The sequence below is a fragment of the Mastigoproctus giganteus genome, chromosome 3 (assembly GCF_048544385.1).
Source record: "Mastigoproctus giganteus isolate SK-2022 chromosome 3, ASM4854438v1, whole genome shotgun sequence".
Lineage (NCBI taxonomy): Eukaryota > Metazoa > Arthropoda > Arachnida > Uropygi > Thelyphonidae > Mastigoproctus > Mastigoproctus giganteus.
This window is the reverse complement of record NC_143577.1, coordinates 5,183,582-5,201,294: the sequence shown is the minus strand read 5'-3', so window position 1 is coordinate 5,201,294 and position 17,713 is coordinate 5,183,582. Positions and strand designations below refer to the sequence as shown.

The 17,713-nt window shown below is 40.0% G+C and overlaps 1 protein-coding gene across 1 annotated transcript in view; it reads left to right on the top strand.

The window, feature by feature from the left end:
• LOC150087625 (sterol O-acyltransferase 1-like) overlaps positions 1 to 17,713 on the top strand; it is a 110,537-nt gene that overhangs the window by 11,706 nt on the left and 81,118 nt on the right. Inside the window, exon 2 of the mRNA XM_090369832.1 lies at positions 16,682 to 16,809. Coding sequence (XP_090225958.1) covers positions 16,682 to 16,809 — 128 coding nt within the window. The remainder of the gene's footprint in view (positions 1 to 16,681; positions 16,810 to 17,713) is intronic.

Here is a 17,713-nt window from a genome sequence, read left to right as displayed (position 1 = left end):
CTATCCTTTTTACAAAGCATGTTCCCCGTTTCCCTGACAATAGAGTCACCAACAACTACTAGTTCCTTTGGGACCAACGCATTCTGCCCTGGGGGTTGCCTCTGTGTCACGTGATGCCCAAGTGCAAGCTCTGGCATTGATGTGGGCAGCTGAGAGCTTGATGGGCCCCTCAATTTAGTTTCTTCGAGGGCATCCACCCTGTCCTTCAAGCTCTTATAAAGCTTAGTAGATTCCAAGATAAGTTCTTTGAATGGTTCCCATTTTTAATTTTCTGTTGGTAACATCATCAGTTGGTCCCACGGTATAGAATTTAAATACCGTCTCACACCATTATAGTCACCTTTACGAAAGGAAAGGTGACTATAATGGTGTGAGACTTTACCCCTGATGATAGTTACCTCTATGAGTAAATCCCACTTCAACACACTGTGATAACTGCCACCAGATGGTTCCTTTATCTGCAGATTCTTAATGCATGAAGAATCACTACTGATAATCAGATCAAGAGTATTACTCCCTCTAGTTGCCTCCCGAACATGCTGATGTAGAAAACAATCATCCAATAAATCCACAAAAGCCTTGCTAGTATGTGAGTGACCAGACCCCAAATTCCAGTCAATATCTGGGAAATTAAAATCCCCCATTATAAGACTCTCTGATATACTGGCCCACTCTATTTCCCTGTACAGTTTGTTATTATTATATTCATCAGAGTCATTAGGCCTATAGCACACTCCTACTCTCAATTTGGATCTCCCAATGCTTATGTCACACCAAACTGACTCGACACTGCACTGTCCAGCGATGTTGACTGGCCTCACTTCTTTTGATTTTATTTGTTTCTTAACTAATAGCATAACCCCTCCTCCCTTCCTGTCCTGTCTATCCTTTCTGTACACATTGTACTCCCCAAATTCCAGTTCTGCATTCCTTATATGTGTGACACCACATCTCTGATATCCCAACAATATCTGCCTTTGATGTTTTAAGCAATACCTCAAATTCATCAAATTTATTTACCAAACTTCTAGCATTGGTGTACATGCAAGTATACATGCACCTGTTCCTATTCTTAGCTAGCCTAAGAAAACCCATGTGTTTACTTGTACTGCAATGACTCCCAGCAGTCTTTGAAATATCCTGCATCTTGTTTTCCAGGCTGCTGCTCATTCCAATAGAAGCAGTGCAAGAATCACTTCCACCTCGAATGAGTCCAATGAACAATTGTACAGAGAAATAGAGTGGGCTAGTAAATCAGAATGTCTTAAAATGGGGGATTTTAACTTCCCAGATATTGTCTGGAACTTGTGGGTTGGGCACTTACACACTAGTCAGACTTTTGTGGATTTATTGGATGATTGTTTTCTGCAGTAGCATGTTCGAGAGGCAACCAGAGAAAGTAATACTCTTGATCTAGTTATCAGCAGTGATCATTCATGTATTAGGAATTTGCAGATAAAAGAACCACTACGTGGCAGCGATCACAGTGTACTGACGTGGGATTTACTTAAAGATTTAATTACCATCGGGTAAAGGAAAGGGTTTTTGCTTCCGTAAATACCGTAAACACTGTTGCGCATGGAAGACTATTGTACAAATTGGAGCAGAATGGTATTAAGGGTAAGTTGCTACAATGGATAAAAGGATGGTTAAGTGGGAGAAGACAGAGGGTGGTAATCAATGGGTGCTGCTCTTCTTGGACTAATGTTATTAGTGGAGTCCCAGTGGTCTCCGACAGTTTTTAAATTCTGTACAGTGGAATCAACTGATGATGTTACCAACAGTAAATTCTAAGTGGGAAGCATTCAAGGAATTAATCGTGGATGCTACTGAAAGTTTCATACCTATTAAGAAATATTGTTCAAGGTTTAGGCCTAAATGGTTGTCAAATGAACTAATGAGACTCGTAACAGAGAAGAAAAATGCATGGGATGCATACAAATTAACACGTGACACAGATGCCTATGATAGCTACAAGTTGATCTGTAACCAACAAGTTGATCTGTAACAAGTTGATGAATCTGATTGGTCCACTTGACATCGATGGTTCGACTGTTGATGATCCTGCTCAGGTAGCAAACAAACTGAATGAGTATTTTGCATCTACATTCACACATGATGAATTATTAAGGTTTTAAAATGGCAGAAGGTTATCAAATTGTAGCAGGACACTTAATGATTTTGTAATAACTGAGAGCAAAGTGGAAGAGAAACTGTTGAAGTTAAACGTAAGAAAAGCACCTGGGGTGGATGGGATCTATCCAGTTATATTAAAGGAGGCAGCAAATTAACTAAGCAAACCCTTAGCCATAATTATGAGAGCATCCTTGGACTCACGGGAGGTTCACAAGGACTGGAGATGTGCAAATGTATATCCCAAATTCACAAAGGGAAATCGAAGGGTGACACGAGTAATTACAGACCAGTTAGTTTAACTTCTGTTCCGGGTAAAATAATGGAGTCGCTGGTTAAAGATGCATTGCAGGATCATCTAGACAGGACTGCAGCAATAATTCAGACACAGCATGGGTTTGTTAAGGGAAAGTCTTGTCTGACAAATTTGATAGGGCATTATGATGTGGTTACAAAGGAACTGGATGCAAAAAATAATTTTGATATCATATATTTGGATTTCATTAAAGCTTTTGACACTGTTGCGCATGGAAGACTATTGTACAAATTGGAGCAGAATGGTATTAAGGGTAAGTTGCTACAATGGATAAAAGGATGGTTAAGTGGGAGAAGACAGAGGGTGGTAATCAATGGGTGCTGCTCTTCTTGGACTAATGTTATTAGTGGAGTCCCACAGGGTTCGGTGTTGGGTCCACTGTTGTTTTGTATATTTATCAATGATATTGATGAAGGTATATCAGGCTTAGTGTCGAAGTTTGCAGATGATACAAAGGTTGGCAGGGTTGTTAATGACAGTAATGGCAGTGTGCTACTGCAACAGGATCTAGATAATTTGGGCAGATGGGCTAAGAAGTGGCAACTGAAATTTAACCCTGATAAATGCAAAGTACTGCATATGGGTAGAAGTAACCCCAGAGAAACGTACCAACTGTGTGGTACTACACTTAAGGTGGTAGAAAATGAAAATGAATCTGCAGATAAATGAACCACTAGGTGGCAGTGATCACAGTGTGCTGAAGTGGGATTTACTGAAAGAGGTAACTACCATTAGGGGTAAAGGGAAGGGTTATTGCTTCCGTAAAGGCAACTACGATGGACTGAGGCAGTATTTAAATTCTATACAGTGGGACCAACTGATGATGTTACCAACAGCAAATTCAAAATGGGAAGCATTCAAAGAACTTATCTTGGAAGCTACTAGGCTTTACATACCAACTAAGAAATATTGTTCAAGGTTTAGGCCAAAATGGATGTCAGATGATGAGGCATATGGCAGAGAAGAAAAATGCATGGGATACTTACAAATTAACACATGACATAGAAGCCTATGATAGATACAAGTTGATATGCAACCAAGTTACAAAGGAAGTTAGGCAGGCGAAGGCAGATTACGAGAAATCCTTGGCAAGGGATGCAAAGAAAAACAGCAAAGAGTTCTTTACTTATGTAAACTCTAGAAGGAAGGGGATGAATCAGATTGGTCCACTTGATATTGATGGGTCAACTGTTGATGATCCTGCTCAGGTAGCTAACAAACTAAATGAATATTTTGCATCGACATTCACACATGAGGAGTTATTCAGCAAGGGGAATGCCAGAGGTGTATTCAACTCTAGCAGTAAGCTACAGAATCTTGAAATAACTGGGAGTAAAGTGGAGGAGAAACTGTTGAAGATAAACACAAGAAAGGCATCCGGGGTGGATGGGATCTATCCAGTTATATTAAAGAAGGCAGCAAAGGAAGTAAGCAAACCCTTAGCCATAATTATGAGAGCTTCCTTGGACTCAGGGGAGGTACCCATAGACTGGAAATGTGCAAATGTGACCCCAATTCACAAAGGAGGATCAAAGGCTGACACAAGTAATTATAGACCTGTGAGCTTAACTTCTGTTCCAGGAAAATTAATGGAGGCACTGGTTAAAGAAGCACTGCAGGATCATTTAGACAAGACTTCAGTTATAGCTCAGACACAGCATGGTTTTGTTAAGGGGAAGTCTTGCCTGACCAACTTGATTGGATACTATGATGCAGTCACAAAAGAACTGGATGCAGGGAATAACTTTGATATTATATACTTGGATCTTAGAAAGGCTTTTGATACTGTTGCACATGGAAGACTGTATTTATAAATGATTTATAAATTTTCTGTATTTATAAATGATATTGATGATGGTATATCAAGCTTCATGTCCAAGTTTGCAGATGATACAAAGGTTGGCAGGGTTGTCAAGGACACTACTGACACTATGCTGCTGCAACAGGATCTGGAAAGGTTGAGCAGATGGGCTGAGAGGTGGCAAATGAAGTTTAACATTGACAAATGTAAAATACTACACATGGGAAAAAGCAACCCCAGAGCAACGTATCAACTCTGTGGTACTACACTGACAGTGGTAGAGAATAAAAGGGACTTGGGGGTGATTCTGCAGGCAGATATGAAGTTCTCTGAGCAGTGCAGACAGGCTGCAAGAGTAGCTCATGGAGTATTGTCAATGATATACAGGAATTTTTCCAGCAGGGATAAGGAGGTGATTATTCCATTGTATAAGGCAATGGTCAGGCCACACCTAGAGTACTGTATACAGGTCTGGAGGCCTCATTTCAAGAAGGATGTAGAGCTGCTGGAACGAGTACAGAGAAGGGCAACAAGATTAGTGAATGGAACAAAGGGGTGCTCTTACGAAGAAAGGCTTAAGTTTTGCAAATTACAGTGTCTGGAGACTAGGCACCAGCGAGGTGATCTGATAGAGGTGTATAAAGCCTTGAATGGTTTAAGCATGCTCAATGCTGATGGGATTCTTCCTCTAGCTCAGAAAAATCACCTGAGAGGGCATAAATTCAAATTGAGGAAAGACAGATGTAGGATAGACGTGCGGAAATTTGCCTTTAGCCAGCGGGTGGTTGGTTGGTGGAACAGACTGCCATCCCTTGTGGTGGAGGTTGATAGCCTAAATAAGTTTAAGGCTCAGCTGGACAGGTATTTTGAACGAACAGAGGGATGAAGTGGAAGTGGGTTTTTTTTTTTTTTTTTTTTTTTTTTGGCTGATGCTGCATAAGCTTGCTTTCTTGCATCAAATGTCTCTACTAATGCTAATACTAATGCTAATGCTAAAAAAGACCTGGGAGTAATTGTGCAGGCAGATATGAAGTTTTCTGAGCAATGCAGACAGGCTGCCAGGGCAGGTCATGGGGTTTTGTCAATTTATATATAGGAATTTTGCTAGCAGGGAAAAGGAGGTGATTATCCCTCTGTATAAGGCAATGGTCAGGCCACGCCTTGAGTACTGCATACAGGTCTGGAGGCCTCATTTTAGGAAGGATGTAGATTTACTTGAGCGTGTACAGAGAAGGGTAACAAGATTGTGAGGGGAATTAAGGGATCCTCTTATCAAGAGAAGCTTAAATTCTGCAAATTGCAGTGGCTGGAGACTAGGCACCTACACGGTGATCTGATTGAGGTGTATAAGGCCTTGAATGGGTTGAGCACGCTGAATTCTGATGGGATCCTTGCACTTGTTCAGATTACGAACCTAATGAGGCATAAATTCAAATTAAGAAAAGACAGATGTAGATTAGATGTGCGGAAATTTGCCTTTAGCCAGCGGGTGGTTAATTGCTGAAACAAACTTCCATCTGTCGTTGTGGAAGTTGATAGGTTGAATAAATTTAAGGGGGAACTGGACAGGCATTTGGAGGGAATTTTGTGATTTTTTTTTTTTTTTTTTCGCTGATGCTGCATAAGCTCCTACATTTTCTTTCTTGCTTCACATGCCACTACTACTACTACTACTACTACTACTACTACTACTACCTCTGCCAGTGGCTACTGTTAATCTATTAGTTCTTGTATTCCCCCAAGCTAGCAGTTTTCTGACCCACCTAACACTGCCTCGATAGCATCAACAAATATTCTTGCACCTTTTCTATTTAAGTGTATCCCATTCCTGTAGAAGCAGTGTCTCCTGTTAACAAGTACAGACCAGGCTGAAAAAAGTTCTATCCCTTCAGCCTTGCACAATCTTTCCTGGGCCGAATTGATCGACAAGGCTCTCATCATATACTCCCTTCTATCGAGTCTGGGCAGAATTGAAGACACATTTTAATATTGATCCCTAATTCATGGCTTTTTTTCAACAGTGATCTATACTTTTCTCCAATACTTTAGAAAGAGAAGTAAGTGCAATGGGACGATAACTGGAAGGGAAGGATTTGTTAATCTTTTTGGGTACTGGCTGGATATGGTCAGATTTCCAGCAGAAAGGAAACACTGGTGAAATAAGAAAGTTTTAAAAGGTGAATCAGAACAGGAGTAAGCTCAGGGACACATGTTGAACAGTAATCCAACTTAGTAAGCACAGGAGAACAGTAATTCAACCAAAGAAAAAGAATAACAGAAATAACATAGATCATCCCATTTTGCATTCTTGTAATGAAAAACAAAATGAAGCTGAGAAAAAGACTCCATCCAAGAAGAGACCATCACTAAGTTATGATCTGAGGTATCTAGAGGACTGCTTACCTTGACCATATACTCGAAAGGACTGTTTGTGAGAATAAGACCAAGAGCATTACTGTGTACAAAGGGTACTAGGAAAGTTTTGCAATACAGCTTTGTTTATTTAATTTTTTCAAAGTAATTTCCTCTACATTCAATACACCTCTCCATCCTCCGAAACCAATCTTTAAACCAGTTCTGCCAAGTTTCACTAGGGAGTAAAGCACATTCGTTGTCCCAAGCCCGTAGAAGGTCCTCGTCACTGGAAAACCGCCTCCCTTTTAGCTTCATTTTCACATGCGAGAACAGTGCAAAGTCGCAGGGGAGCAAGGTCTGGACTGTAGGGAGGGTGCTCGAGAAGTTTCAGTCCTGTCGTGGTCAAATATTCGGTGCAGGCTTTGGCGCGGTGAGCTGGAGCATTTTCGTGATGGAGGTACCAGGTGTCCATTCTTGACTTTGGCCGCAGGTTCTTCATAGATCCAATGACTTTAGGCAGGCATTGTTCAGTATACCACTTAGTGTGACTGTCTTCTGCGTGTCCAAAACGACACGTTCCCCAATTCCACTCGATTTGAAAAATACAGCTATCATTTTCTTCTTTACAGATCGGGATTTTCTGACAATTACGGGTGTGTCGTCATCATCAAAGACCCAAACTTTGTTTTGAGCCTTGGTCGGCAGATCGTAATAGTACAGCCAAGTCTCGTCACCTGTCACGATGTTGTTCACATACCGAGATTGTCCCTTATCAAACTTTTTTAACATCTCCCGGCACCAAGTCACACGTCGTGTCATCTGCTCTTCAGTCAGTTGATGCGGCACCCAGAGAGAACAAAGTTTCTTCACGTGCAAATGATCTTGCAGAATCGAACGAATTGCTGGTGCATTTAGGCCCAAAGTATCCTCTATCTGTTGGTAGGTCACTCGCCTGTTTTCGTCAAGCATTTTCCTCACAGCAGTAACGTTTTCCTCCGTAACTGACGTTCGTGGCCTTCCCGGCCTCTCAGAATCCTCCAGAGTGAAATTTCCCCTTTGGAATTCTCTATACCACCTGAATATCGTTGTACGATGTGGACAATCATCATCTAGTGCAAGAGTCATTTCTTCTAAGCACTGGTCTATGGTTAAACCACGCACGAAATTATACCGCGAAACTGTCCTTATCTCATTTCGTGACCACGATGCCATCGCAAGCACTTTACACTCTCACTACTAATGAATAACTGAGCCCATCGACTTGGCGCGGCGGCTACTATGCACGTATGAACATGTCTCAACATGCAGCAACAAGCAGCTTCCTGTGATTCATTGTTGCGTCATATTGCAAAACTTTCCTAGTACCCTTTGTATTTAGGATCGTCTGGTATTCTGTAAGTAAATGAACAATGTGTGTGAGGTCATTAGTAATTGCAAAAGCTTCAGCATCTCAACCAGCTGAGTTGGTGTGACTAGAAAATGAAAGCCAGCTTCAGTTATGAATATTAAAATCACCAAGAAAAATTACCTCACTGTTAAGAAAATTGGACTGGAGAAAATTAATTTCAAACGTAGGAACTCAAAGAGTTCCAAGTGTTTAGTGGAGTTGAGTGAGAACCAGAGAAGATTGAGAAGACGAGATCTTAAGTACAACCTTTTAAGTGAAGGAATTGTACAGTGAATAATTCAAATAGCAGAAGACTACTATAGAGAATTATACAAGGAGCGAGGGAATGATACCAGCAGTGGGGAAGATGGATTGCAAAGTAGCAACACATACGACATACCCGATATTCTTCCTGATGAGGTAGAACATGCATTGAAGAAAATGAAGAATCAGAAAGCCCCGGGGGAAGATGAAGTTACTGTAGAGTTGTTAAAATTGGGAGGAAGAGACATAACACAAAAACTGGCAAGGCTCTTCACAAAGTGCATTAGAAAAGGTGTGACGCCTAAGCAGTGGAATGATGCAATCATAGTTTTGCTGCATACGAAAGGAGATAAATCAGAAATTGGAAATTATAGACCAATTAGCTTGTTATCCCACATCTACAAGTTGTTCACAAGGGTCATTACTAACAGATTAGAAAGAATACTTGATGAGAATCAACCGAAAGTGCAAACTGGTTTTAGGACAGGATTCTCAATTATGGATCATGTTCACGTAATATCACAGCTAATGGAGAAAGCAAATGAATATAAAACGCCATTATGCCTGGCATTTGTGGATTATGAAAAGGCATTTAACTCCATACAGCATAAGGCAATGTTTCGGGCACTGGAAAGACAAGGCATAGATACCCCATATATTATGATTTTGAAGAAAATATATGAGAGTGCTACATCCTTTATTAGACTAGACAAAGACAGTAGGAAATTTAAAATCGAGAAAGGAGTTCGACAAGGAGACACAATATCTCCGAAGCTGTTTACTGCTGCCCTTGAGGAAGCATTCGGAAGATTAGACTGGTCGCAGAAAGGAGTCAGTGTGAACGGAGAGTACCTAAACCATTTACGATTTGCAGACAACATTGTGGTTATAAGCCACGATCCCAAAGAATTAGAGGAAAATCTTAATCAGTTATGCACAGTTAGTAGGGATTTTGGACTAAAGATGAATATGGCTAAAACAAAAGTAATGATGAACAAGTATGCCACGGAAAGGGAAAAATAATGATTGAAGGAGCAGTAATTGAAAAGGTGGAGTCATATACTTATCTGGAACAAGTTATTAGCTGTAATAATGATAAATGGCTGGAAGTCAAGAGAAGAATAAATTTTGGATGGATAGCATTCAGGAAATATAGTCACATACTGAAGAGCAATATCCCAGTTTGTCTGAAACGTAAAATAATGAATCAATGTATACTCCCCACCATGACTTATGGAAGTGAAACTTGGGCACTCACCAAAAGAATGGAAGAGAAGCTGAGAACTACACAGCGAAGAATGGAACGAATTATATTGGGAATCAGACTGTTAGATAAGAAGAGAAACACATGGATTAGGCAGCAAACTCAAGTAAAGGACATTCTTATCAAAACTAAAGAACTAAAATGGTCTTGGGCAGGACACATAGCTCGAAGACATGATGACAGATTGACTAAGAAAATAACAGAATGGTACCCAAGAGGAGTTAGAAGAAAACCTGGAAGACAAAGGCGGAGATGGATAGATGAAATTCATGAGTTTTTGGGTAGAAAATGGATGGCCAGTGCTCAAAACAGAAGGAACTGGAAAGTTGCTGGAGAGGCCTTCATCCTGCAGTGGATTGAAAATGGATGATGATGATGATGATGATGAGATGAGTAGTAGTTAAATCAACTGATAATTCAGGTTCTGTTAGAAAAAGTATATGGACTTCCACTGTAAGTGGAAATGGACATGATTGAGATTGGAACTGAGACCAAGTATATTTTTGAAATGAAAAAGGAAGTGTGTGGAAGGTTTACAACTTTTCACATATAAGTTTGCTTTATTACGTTGAATATTCATGATGTATTTGGTAGTAAGAAAAGAAGGGAGTACATGTAGTATGAAGTAATGACATTTTTGAATATGGTGTAAGCACAGCAAAAATATATCCAGCTACTTGACATAACTTGGACTTGACAATGCCCCTTACATTCAGACTGCTTCCAGTCACGATTAAGCAGAGTAGAGGCAGTGATTTTATATATTATCTGCTCTGGAAGCCTTCTAGCGATGTAACAATAGGTTCAGTCTGATGGAATACTAGCAGCTGGCCTACAAACATTATTTTAAAGCTATACTTTCAAAATGTAGAAGATTAGAAAGATTACTAATGACATTAAAAGTAGGAGATCTGCAGACTAACTTAAGAAGAAAAGGTCAATGTTGAAAAAAAGGTGCGAGTTAGGGTTAAATTTAAATGTGTCTCCAATTCTGCCCAGACACGACAGGAGGGAAAATATGATGAGAGCATTGTCAACACGTTCGGCCATAGAGAGATAGTGCAAGGCTCATGGGGTACAATTTTTCTCAGCATGGTCTGTGCTGTAACAGGAGAGACTGCTTCTACCCGCTGGCTAAAGGCAAATTTCCGCACGTCTATCCTACATCTGTCTTTCCTCAATTTGAATTTATGCCCCCTCAGGTGATTATTCTGAGCAAAAGGAAGAATACCATCAGAATTAAGCATGCTCAAACCATTCAAGGCTTTATACACCTCTATCAGATCACCTCGCTGGTGCCTAGTCTCCTAGACACTAGGCACCAGTGTCTGGAGATTTCAACTAAGAAATATTGTTCAAGGTTTAGGCCTAAATCGATGTCAGATGATCTAATGAGACATATGGCAGAGAAGAAAAATGCATGGGATACATATAAATTAACATGTGACACCGAAGCCTATGATAGATATAAGTTGATCTGTAACCAAGTTACAAAGGAGGTTAGGCAGGCAAAGGCAGATTACGAGAAATCTTTGGCAAGGGATGCAAAGAAAAACAGCAAGGAGTTCTTTACTTATGTAAACTTTAGAAGGAAGGGGATGCATCAGACTGGTCCACTTGATATCAATGGTTCAACTGTTCATGATCCTGCTCAGGTAGCTAACAAACTAAATCAATATTTTGCATCTACATTCACACATGAGGAGTTATTCAGGAAGGGGTATGCCATAGATGAAGTAAATACTGGCAGTGAGCTAGATGATCTTGAAATAATTGAGAGTAAAGTGGAGCAGAAATTGTTGCAAATAAATACAAGAAAGGCACCTGGGGGGGGAAGGGATCTATCCAGTTATATTAAAGGAGGCAGCAAAGGAAGTAAGCAATCCGTTAACCATAATTATGACAGCTTCCTTGGACTCAGGGGAGGTACACACAGATTGGAGATGTGAAAATGTAACCCCAATTCACAAAGGAGGATCAAAGGCTGACACAAGTAATTATAGACCTGTGAGTTTAACTTCTATTCCAGGAAAATTAATGGAAGCACTGGTTAAAGAAGCACGGCAGGATCATCTTGACAAGAATTCAGTTATAGCTCAGACACAGCATGGTTTTGTTAAGGGGAGGTCTTGCCTCACCTCAACATGAATTGTTGAGGAGGCTTCTGGCCTGCAGTGGGTTGATAATCGCTGCACTTTACATTTTTTTTACTTGCCTGACCAATTTGATTGGATACTATGATGCAGTCACAGAAGAACTGGATGCAGGGAATAACTTTGATATTATATATTTGGATCTTAGAAAGGCTTTTGATACTGTTGCACATGGAAGACTGCTACACAAATAGGAGCAGTGTGACATTGGTGGCAAATTGATGCTATGGATAAAGGGATGGTTGAGTGGAAGAAGACAGTGAGTGGTAATTAATGGACACTCCTCATCGTGGACTAATGTTATTAGTGGAGTCCCTCAGAGTTCAGTGTGGGGTCCATTGTCGATTTCTGTATTTATAAATAATATTGATTATGGTATATCAAGCTTAATGTCCAAGATTACAGGCGATACAAATGTTGGCAGGGTTGTTAAGGACAATACTGACGCTATGCTGCTGCAACAGGACCTTGAATTGAGCAGATGGGCTGAGAGGTGGCAAATGAAGTTTAACATTGACAAATGTAAAGTATTACATATGGGAAACAGTAACCCCAGAACAACGTATGAACTCTGTGGTACTACACTGACAGTGGTAGAGAATGAAAAGGACCTGGGGGCAATTGTGCAGGCAGATATGAAGTTCTCTGAGCAGTGTAGACGGGCTGCGAGAGTAGCTGATGGTGTCTTTATCAATGATAAACAGGAATTTTTCTAGTAGGGATAGGTAGGTGATTATTCCCTTGTATAAGGCAATGGTCAGGCCGCACCTTGAGTACTGTATTCAGGTCTGGAGGCCTCATTTCAAGAAGGATGTAGAGCTGCTGGAACGAGTACAGAGAAGGGCAACAAGGTTAGTGAAGGGAATGAAGGGTTGGTCTTATGAAGAAAGGCTTAAGTTTTGCAAATTAAAGTGTCTGGAGAGTAGCACTGGCGAGGTGATCTGATAGAGGTGTACAAAGCCTTGAATGGTTTGAGCATGCTCAATGCTAATGGGATACTGCCTCTTGATCAGAATAATCACCTGAGATGGCATAAATTCAAATTGAGGAAAGACAGATGTAGGATAGATGTGCGGAAATTTGCCTTTAGCCAGCGGGTAGTTGGTTGGTGGAACAGACTTCCATCCCTTGTTGTGGAAGTTGATAGCCTAAATAAATTTAAGGCTCAGCTGGACATGTATTTCGAATGAACAGAGGGGTGAAATGGAAGGGTTGTTTTTTTTTTTTTTTTTTTGGCTGATGCTGCATAAGCTTGTTTTTTTGCATGATATGCCTCTGCTAATGCTAATGAGACTGTAATTTCCAAAACTTTAGCCTTTCTTCGTAAGAGTACCGCTTTGTTCCATTCACTAATCTTGTTGCCCTTCTCTGTACTCGTTCCAACAGCTCTACTTCCTTCTTGAAATGAGGCCTCCTGACCTGTATACGGTACTCAAAGTGTGGCCTGATTATTGCCTTATACAAGGGAATATTCACCTCCTTATCCCTGCTATAAAAATTGCTGTGTATCACTGACAAGAGACCATGAGCTACTCTTGCAGCCTGTCTGCACTACTCAGAGAACTTCATATATGCCTGCACAATTACCCACAGGTCCTTTTCATTCTCTACCACTGTAAACGTAGTACCACACAGAGTTGATACGATGCTCTGGGGTTGCTGTTTCCCATATATAGTACTTTACATTTGTGTATGTTAAACTTCATTTGCCACCTCTGAGCCCATCTTCTCTACTTTTCCAGATCCTGTTGGAGCAGTATAGTGTCAGTAGCGCCCTTGAAAACCCTGCCAACATTTGTATTGTCTGCAATCTTGGACATTAAGCTTGATATACCATCATCAATATCATCTACAAATACAGAAAACAATAATGGACCCAACACTGAGCAGTGAGGGACTCCACTAATAACATTAGTCCACGATGAGCAGTGTACATTGATTACCACTCTCTGTCTCCTCCCCTTCAACCATCCCTTTATCCTTAACAACAATTTGCCTCCAATGCCACACTGCTCCAATTTGTGCAACAGTCTTCAATGTGCAACAGTATCAAAAGCCTTTCTAAGATCCAAGTATATAATATCAAAGTTATTCCCTGCATCCAGTTCTTTTGTAACTGTATCATAGTAGCCAATAAAAATGGTCAGGCAAAACTTCCCCTTAACAAAATCATGCTCAGTCCGAGCTATAACTGAAGTCTTGTCTAGATGATCCTGTAGTGCTTCTTTAACCAGTGCCTCCATTAATTTTCCTGCAACAGAAGTTTAACTCACAGGTCTATAATTACTTGGGTTGGCCTTTGATCTTCCTTTGTGAATTGGGGTCACATTTGCACATCTCCAGTCTGTGGGTACCTCCCCTGAGTCCAAGGAAGCTGTCATAATTTTGGCTAAGGGTTTGCTTACTTCCTTTGCTGCCTTGTTTAATATAACTGGATAGATCCCATCCACCTAAGGTGCCTTTCTTGTGTTTATCTTCAACAATTTCTCCTCCACTTTACTCTCAGTTATTACAAGATTCTCTAGCTTACTGCCAGAGTTGAATACACCTCTGGCATTCCCCTCACTGAATAACTCCTCATGTGAATGTCGATGCAAAATATTCACTTAGTTTGTGAGCTACCTGAGCAGGATCATCAACAGTTGACCCATCGATATCAAGTGGACCAATCTGATTTATCCCCTTCCTTCTAGAGTTTACATAAGTAAAGAACTCTTTGCTATTTTTCTTTGCATCCCTTGCCAAAGATTTCTGATAATCTGCCTAACCTCTTTTGTAACTTGGTTACAGATCAACTTGTATCTATCATAGGCTTCTGTGTCATGTGTTAATTTATATGTATCCCATGCATTTTTCTTCTCTGTCTTGTCTCATTAGTTCCTGTGAATTAGGGATCAATTTGAAAGTGTCTTCAATTCTGCTCAGACACGATAGGAGGGAGTATATGATGAGAGCCTTGTCGATCATTTCGGCCCTGATAAGATTGTGCAAGGTTCAAGGGATAGAACCTTTTTCAGCCTTGTCTTTACTTGTTATCAGGAGAGACTGCTTCTACAGGGATGGGATACAATTAAATAGAAAGGGTGCAAGAATATTTGCTGGTGCTATCGAGGCAGTGTTAGGTTTGTCGTAAAACTGCTAGCTTGGGGAAATACAAGAAGTAATAGATTAACAGTAGCCACTGGCAGAGGTGGAAGTGATTCTTCCACTGCTTCTATTGGAATGAGCAGCATCCTGGAAAACAAGATGCAGGATATTTCAGAGACTGCTGCGAGTCATCGTAGTACAAGTAAACACATAGGGTAGCTAAGAATTGGAAAAGGTGCATGTATACTTGCATGTACACCAATGCTAGAAGTTTGGTAAATAAATTTGATGAATTTGAGGTATTGCTCAAAACATCAAAGGCAGATATTGTTGGGATATCAGAGACGTGGTGTCACACAGATATAAGGAATGCAGAACTGGAATTTGGGGAGTACAATATGTACAGAAAGGATAGACAGGACAGGAAGGGAGGAGGGGTTATGCTATTAGTTAAGAATCATTCACTTGTACAAGTTTACTTGTACTGCAATGACTCCCAGCAATCTCTGAAATATGCTGCATCTTGTTTTTCAGGCTTCTGCTCATTCCAACAGAAGCAGTGCAAGAATCACTTTCACCTCTGCCTGTGGCTACTGTTAATCTATTAGTCTTTGTCCCCCCTCAAGCTAGCAGTTTTCCGACCCACCTAAACTGCCTCGATAGCATCAGCAAATATTCTTGCACCCTTTCTATTGAAGTGTATCCCATCCCTGTAGAAGCAGTCTCTCCTGTTTTTATTGATAAATGTTATGTAAAATTAACATTACATCTTGTTTTTCCTTCACATAACTTTAATAAAAGAATACAGTCTGTTCTGCTATAACGCTGGACATGTGTTCCTAAAAATCTCCGTGTTATGGTATTTCACACATTAAAAACAATGGGGCTTATGGGAAAAACAGGAATAGGGTAGAGCGCTCAAAAAAATGTTCAGCCTGGTAAGTAAAATACTAAAAAAAGTTAGAAACCCAATAAAATTGCTAACATAGATTTAACCTTTGTTAGCAATTTTTAATATAGCACTTTATCTTGACAAGATATGAAGTTTGATTGATATTTCTGTTCACTGACATTTTCCTTTCTTTTTTTTTTGGATGGTAAAATTTAAAACAGTAAAAAGGATAAACAATCAATAATGATGAACACAGGATGCACAAATTGCACAAATGAGAAGTTTACGAAGTTTAAAAAATAGGAATGAAGAGAAGATTCTGAAACTTTATTTATGTTTTTTATATGATTGAAGATTTCATGGAAAGGAAAACACATTTCACCATAATAACGTAAAAACCCATAGAATTCCAGTTATCGGTATTATTGAAAATGCAATAAGATCGAGTTTACTACACATTTATGATAGAATGCATTAACAGAAAAGCCCAATGAATTGGGAACTGCAAATTATTTTTATTGTTTTATGGCAGTGACCTCCAGAAATGTGCTCCTTTGCTCCACTGCTACCATGCCTCAGGAAATTTCTGTTTGAACAGAAAAATGTGAACGCCTGAAAACAAGTCGGCCTAGAATATCACATGTTATCTTGTGAATACAGTGAATGACAACAGTGTGTCTCTGACCAATACAACTACAGTAAATGGGAAATACAGCTCGCACACATTTGACCTTTGACATTTTTTAAGCTCGTAAACTTGTATGCATTGCTCTGCAAGTCGCCACGTTCAGCCTTGTGCCGGGTTTTGTGTTCACCTATGTTACTCGCAGGCGAAATCGTCCATGATCCAATGCGAAAATCGAGTTATACTTGCATCGTTCCCTAATTTATCATTCGTGTTGCTAAAATGTACGTTATGGCAGAACTGACTGTACATGAAAGCAAATTTCAGTACATCCACTTTTTGTGCTGTATCTGTGAGTCTTACTTATATGATGATAAAAAGTTATGTTTATCTTTATATTACAGGGTTATATGACTTGCTGTTTTTGGCATTCTTCATAGTGTATCAGATAACACTTCTCATTCTTCCAGCAACAGTTGTTGTTAGGTATCATCTTCCACCATTGTCATCTATGGTTATAACAATGGAGCAAGTATGTTTCTTTTTTAATATGCTGTTATTTAAGATTATATGCAGTGAGAGCTACATTTATTTATAAGCTATTGCAAATAAAAGGGACTTCTTTTAATAAGCAAATTATTATTAATTATTATTATTTTTGTTCAACAGTTTTGCCATGCTACGGGCTTTAGTTTTGATTTTAAATTTAATATTAGTTTTATATATATATACAAAGGGTACTAGGAAAGTTTTGCAATATGACGCAACAATGAATCACAGGAAGCTGCTTGTTGCTGCATGTTGAGACATGTTCATACGTGCATAGTAGCCGACGCGCCAAGTCGATGGGCTCAGTTATTCATTAGTAGTGAGAGTGTAAAGTGCTTGCAATGGCATCGTGGTCACGAAATGAGATAAGGACGGTTTTGCGGTATAATTTCGTGCGTGGTTTAACCATAGACCAGTGCTTAGAAGAAATGACTCTTGCACTAGATGATGATTATCCACATCGTACAACGATATTCAGGTGGTATAGAGAATTCCAAAGGGGAAATTTCACTCTGGAGGATTCTGAGAGGCCGGGAAGGCCACGAACGTCAGTTAAGGAGGAAAACGTTACTGCTGTGAGGAAAATGCTTGATGAAAACAGGCGAGTGACCTACTAACAGATAGAGGATACTTTGGGCCTAAATGCACCAGCAATTCGTTCAATTCTGCAAGATCATTTGCACGTGAAGAAACTTTGTTCTCTCTGGGTGCCGCATCAACTGACTGAAGAGCAGATGACACGACGTGTGACTTGGCGCCGGGAGATGTTAAAAAAGTTTGATAAGGGACAATCTCGGTATGTGAACAACATCGTGACAGGTGACGACACTTGGCTGTACTATTACGATCTGCCGACCAAGGCTCAAAACAAAGTTTGGGTCTTTGAT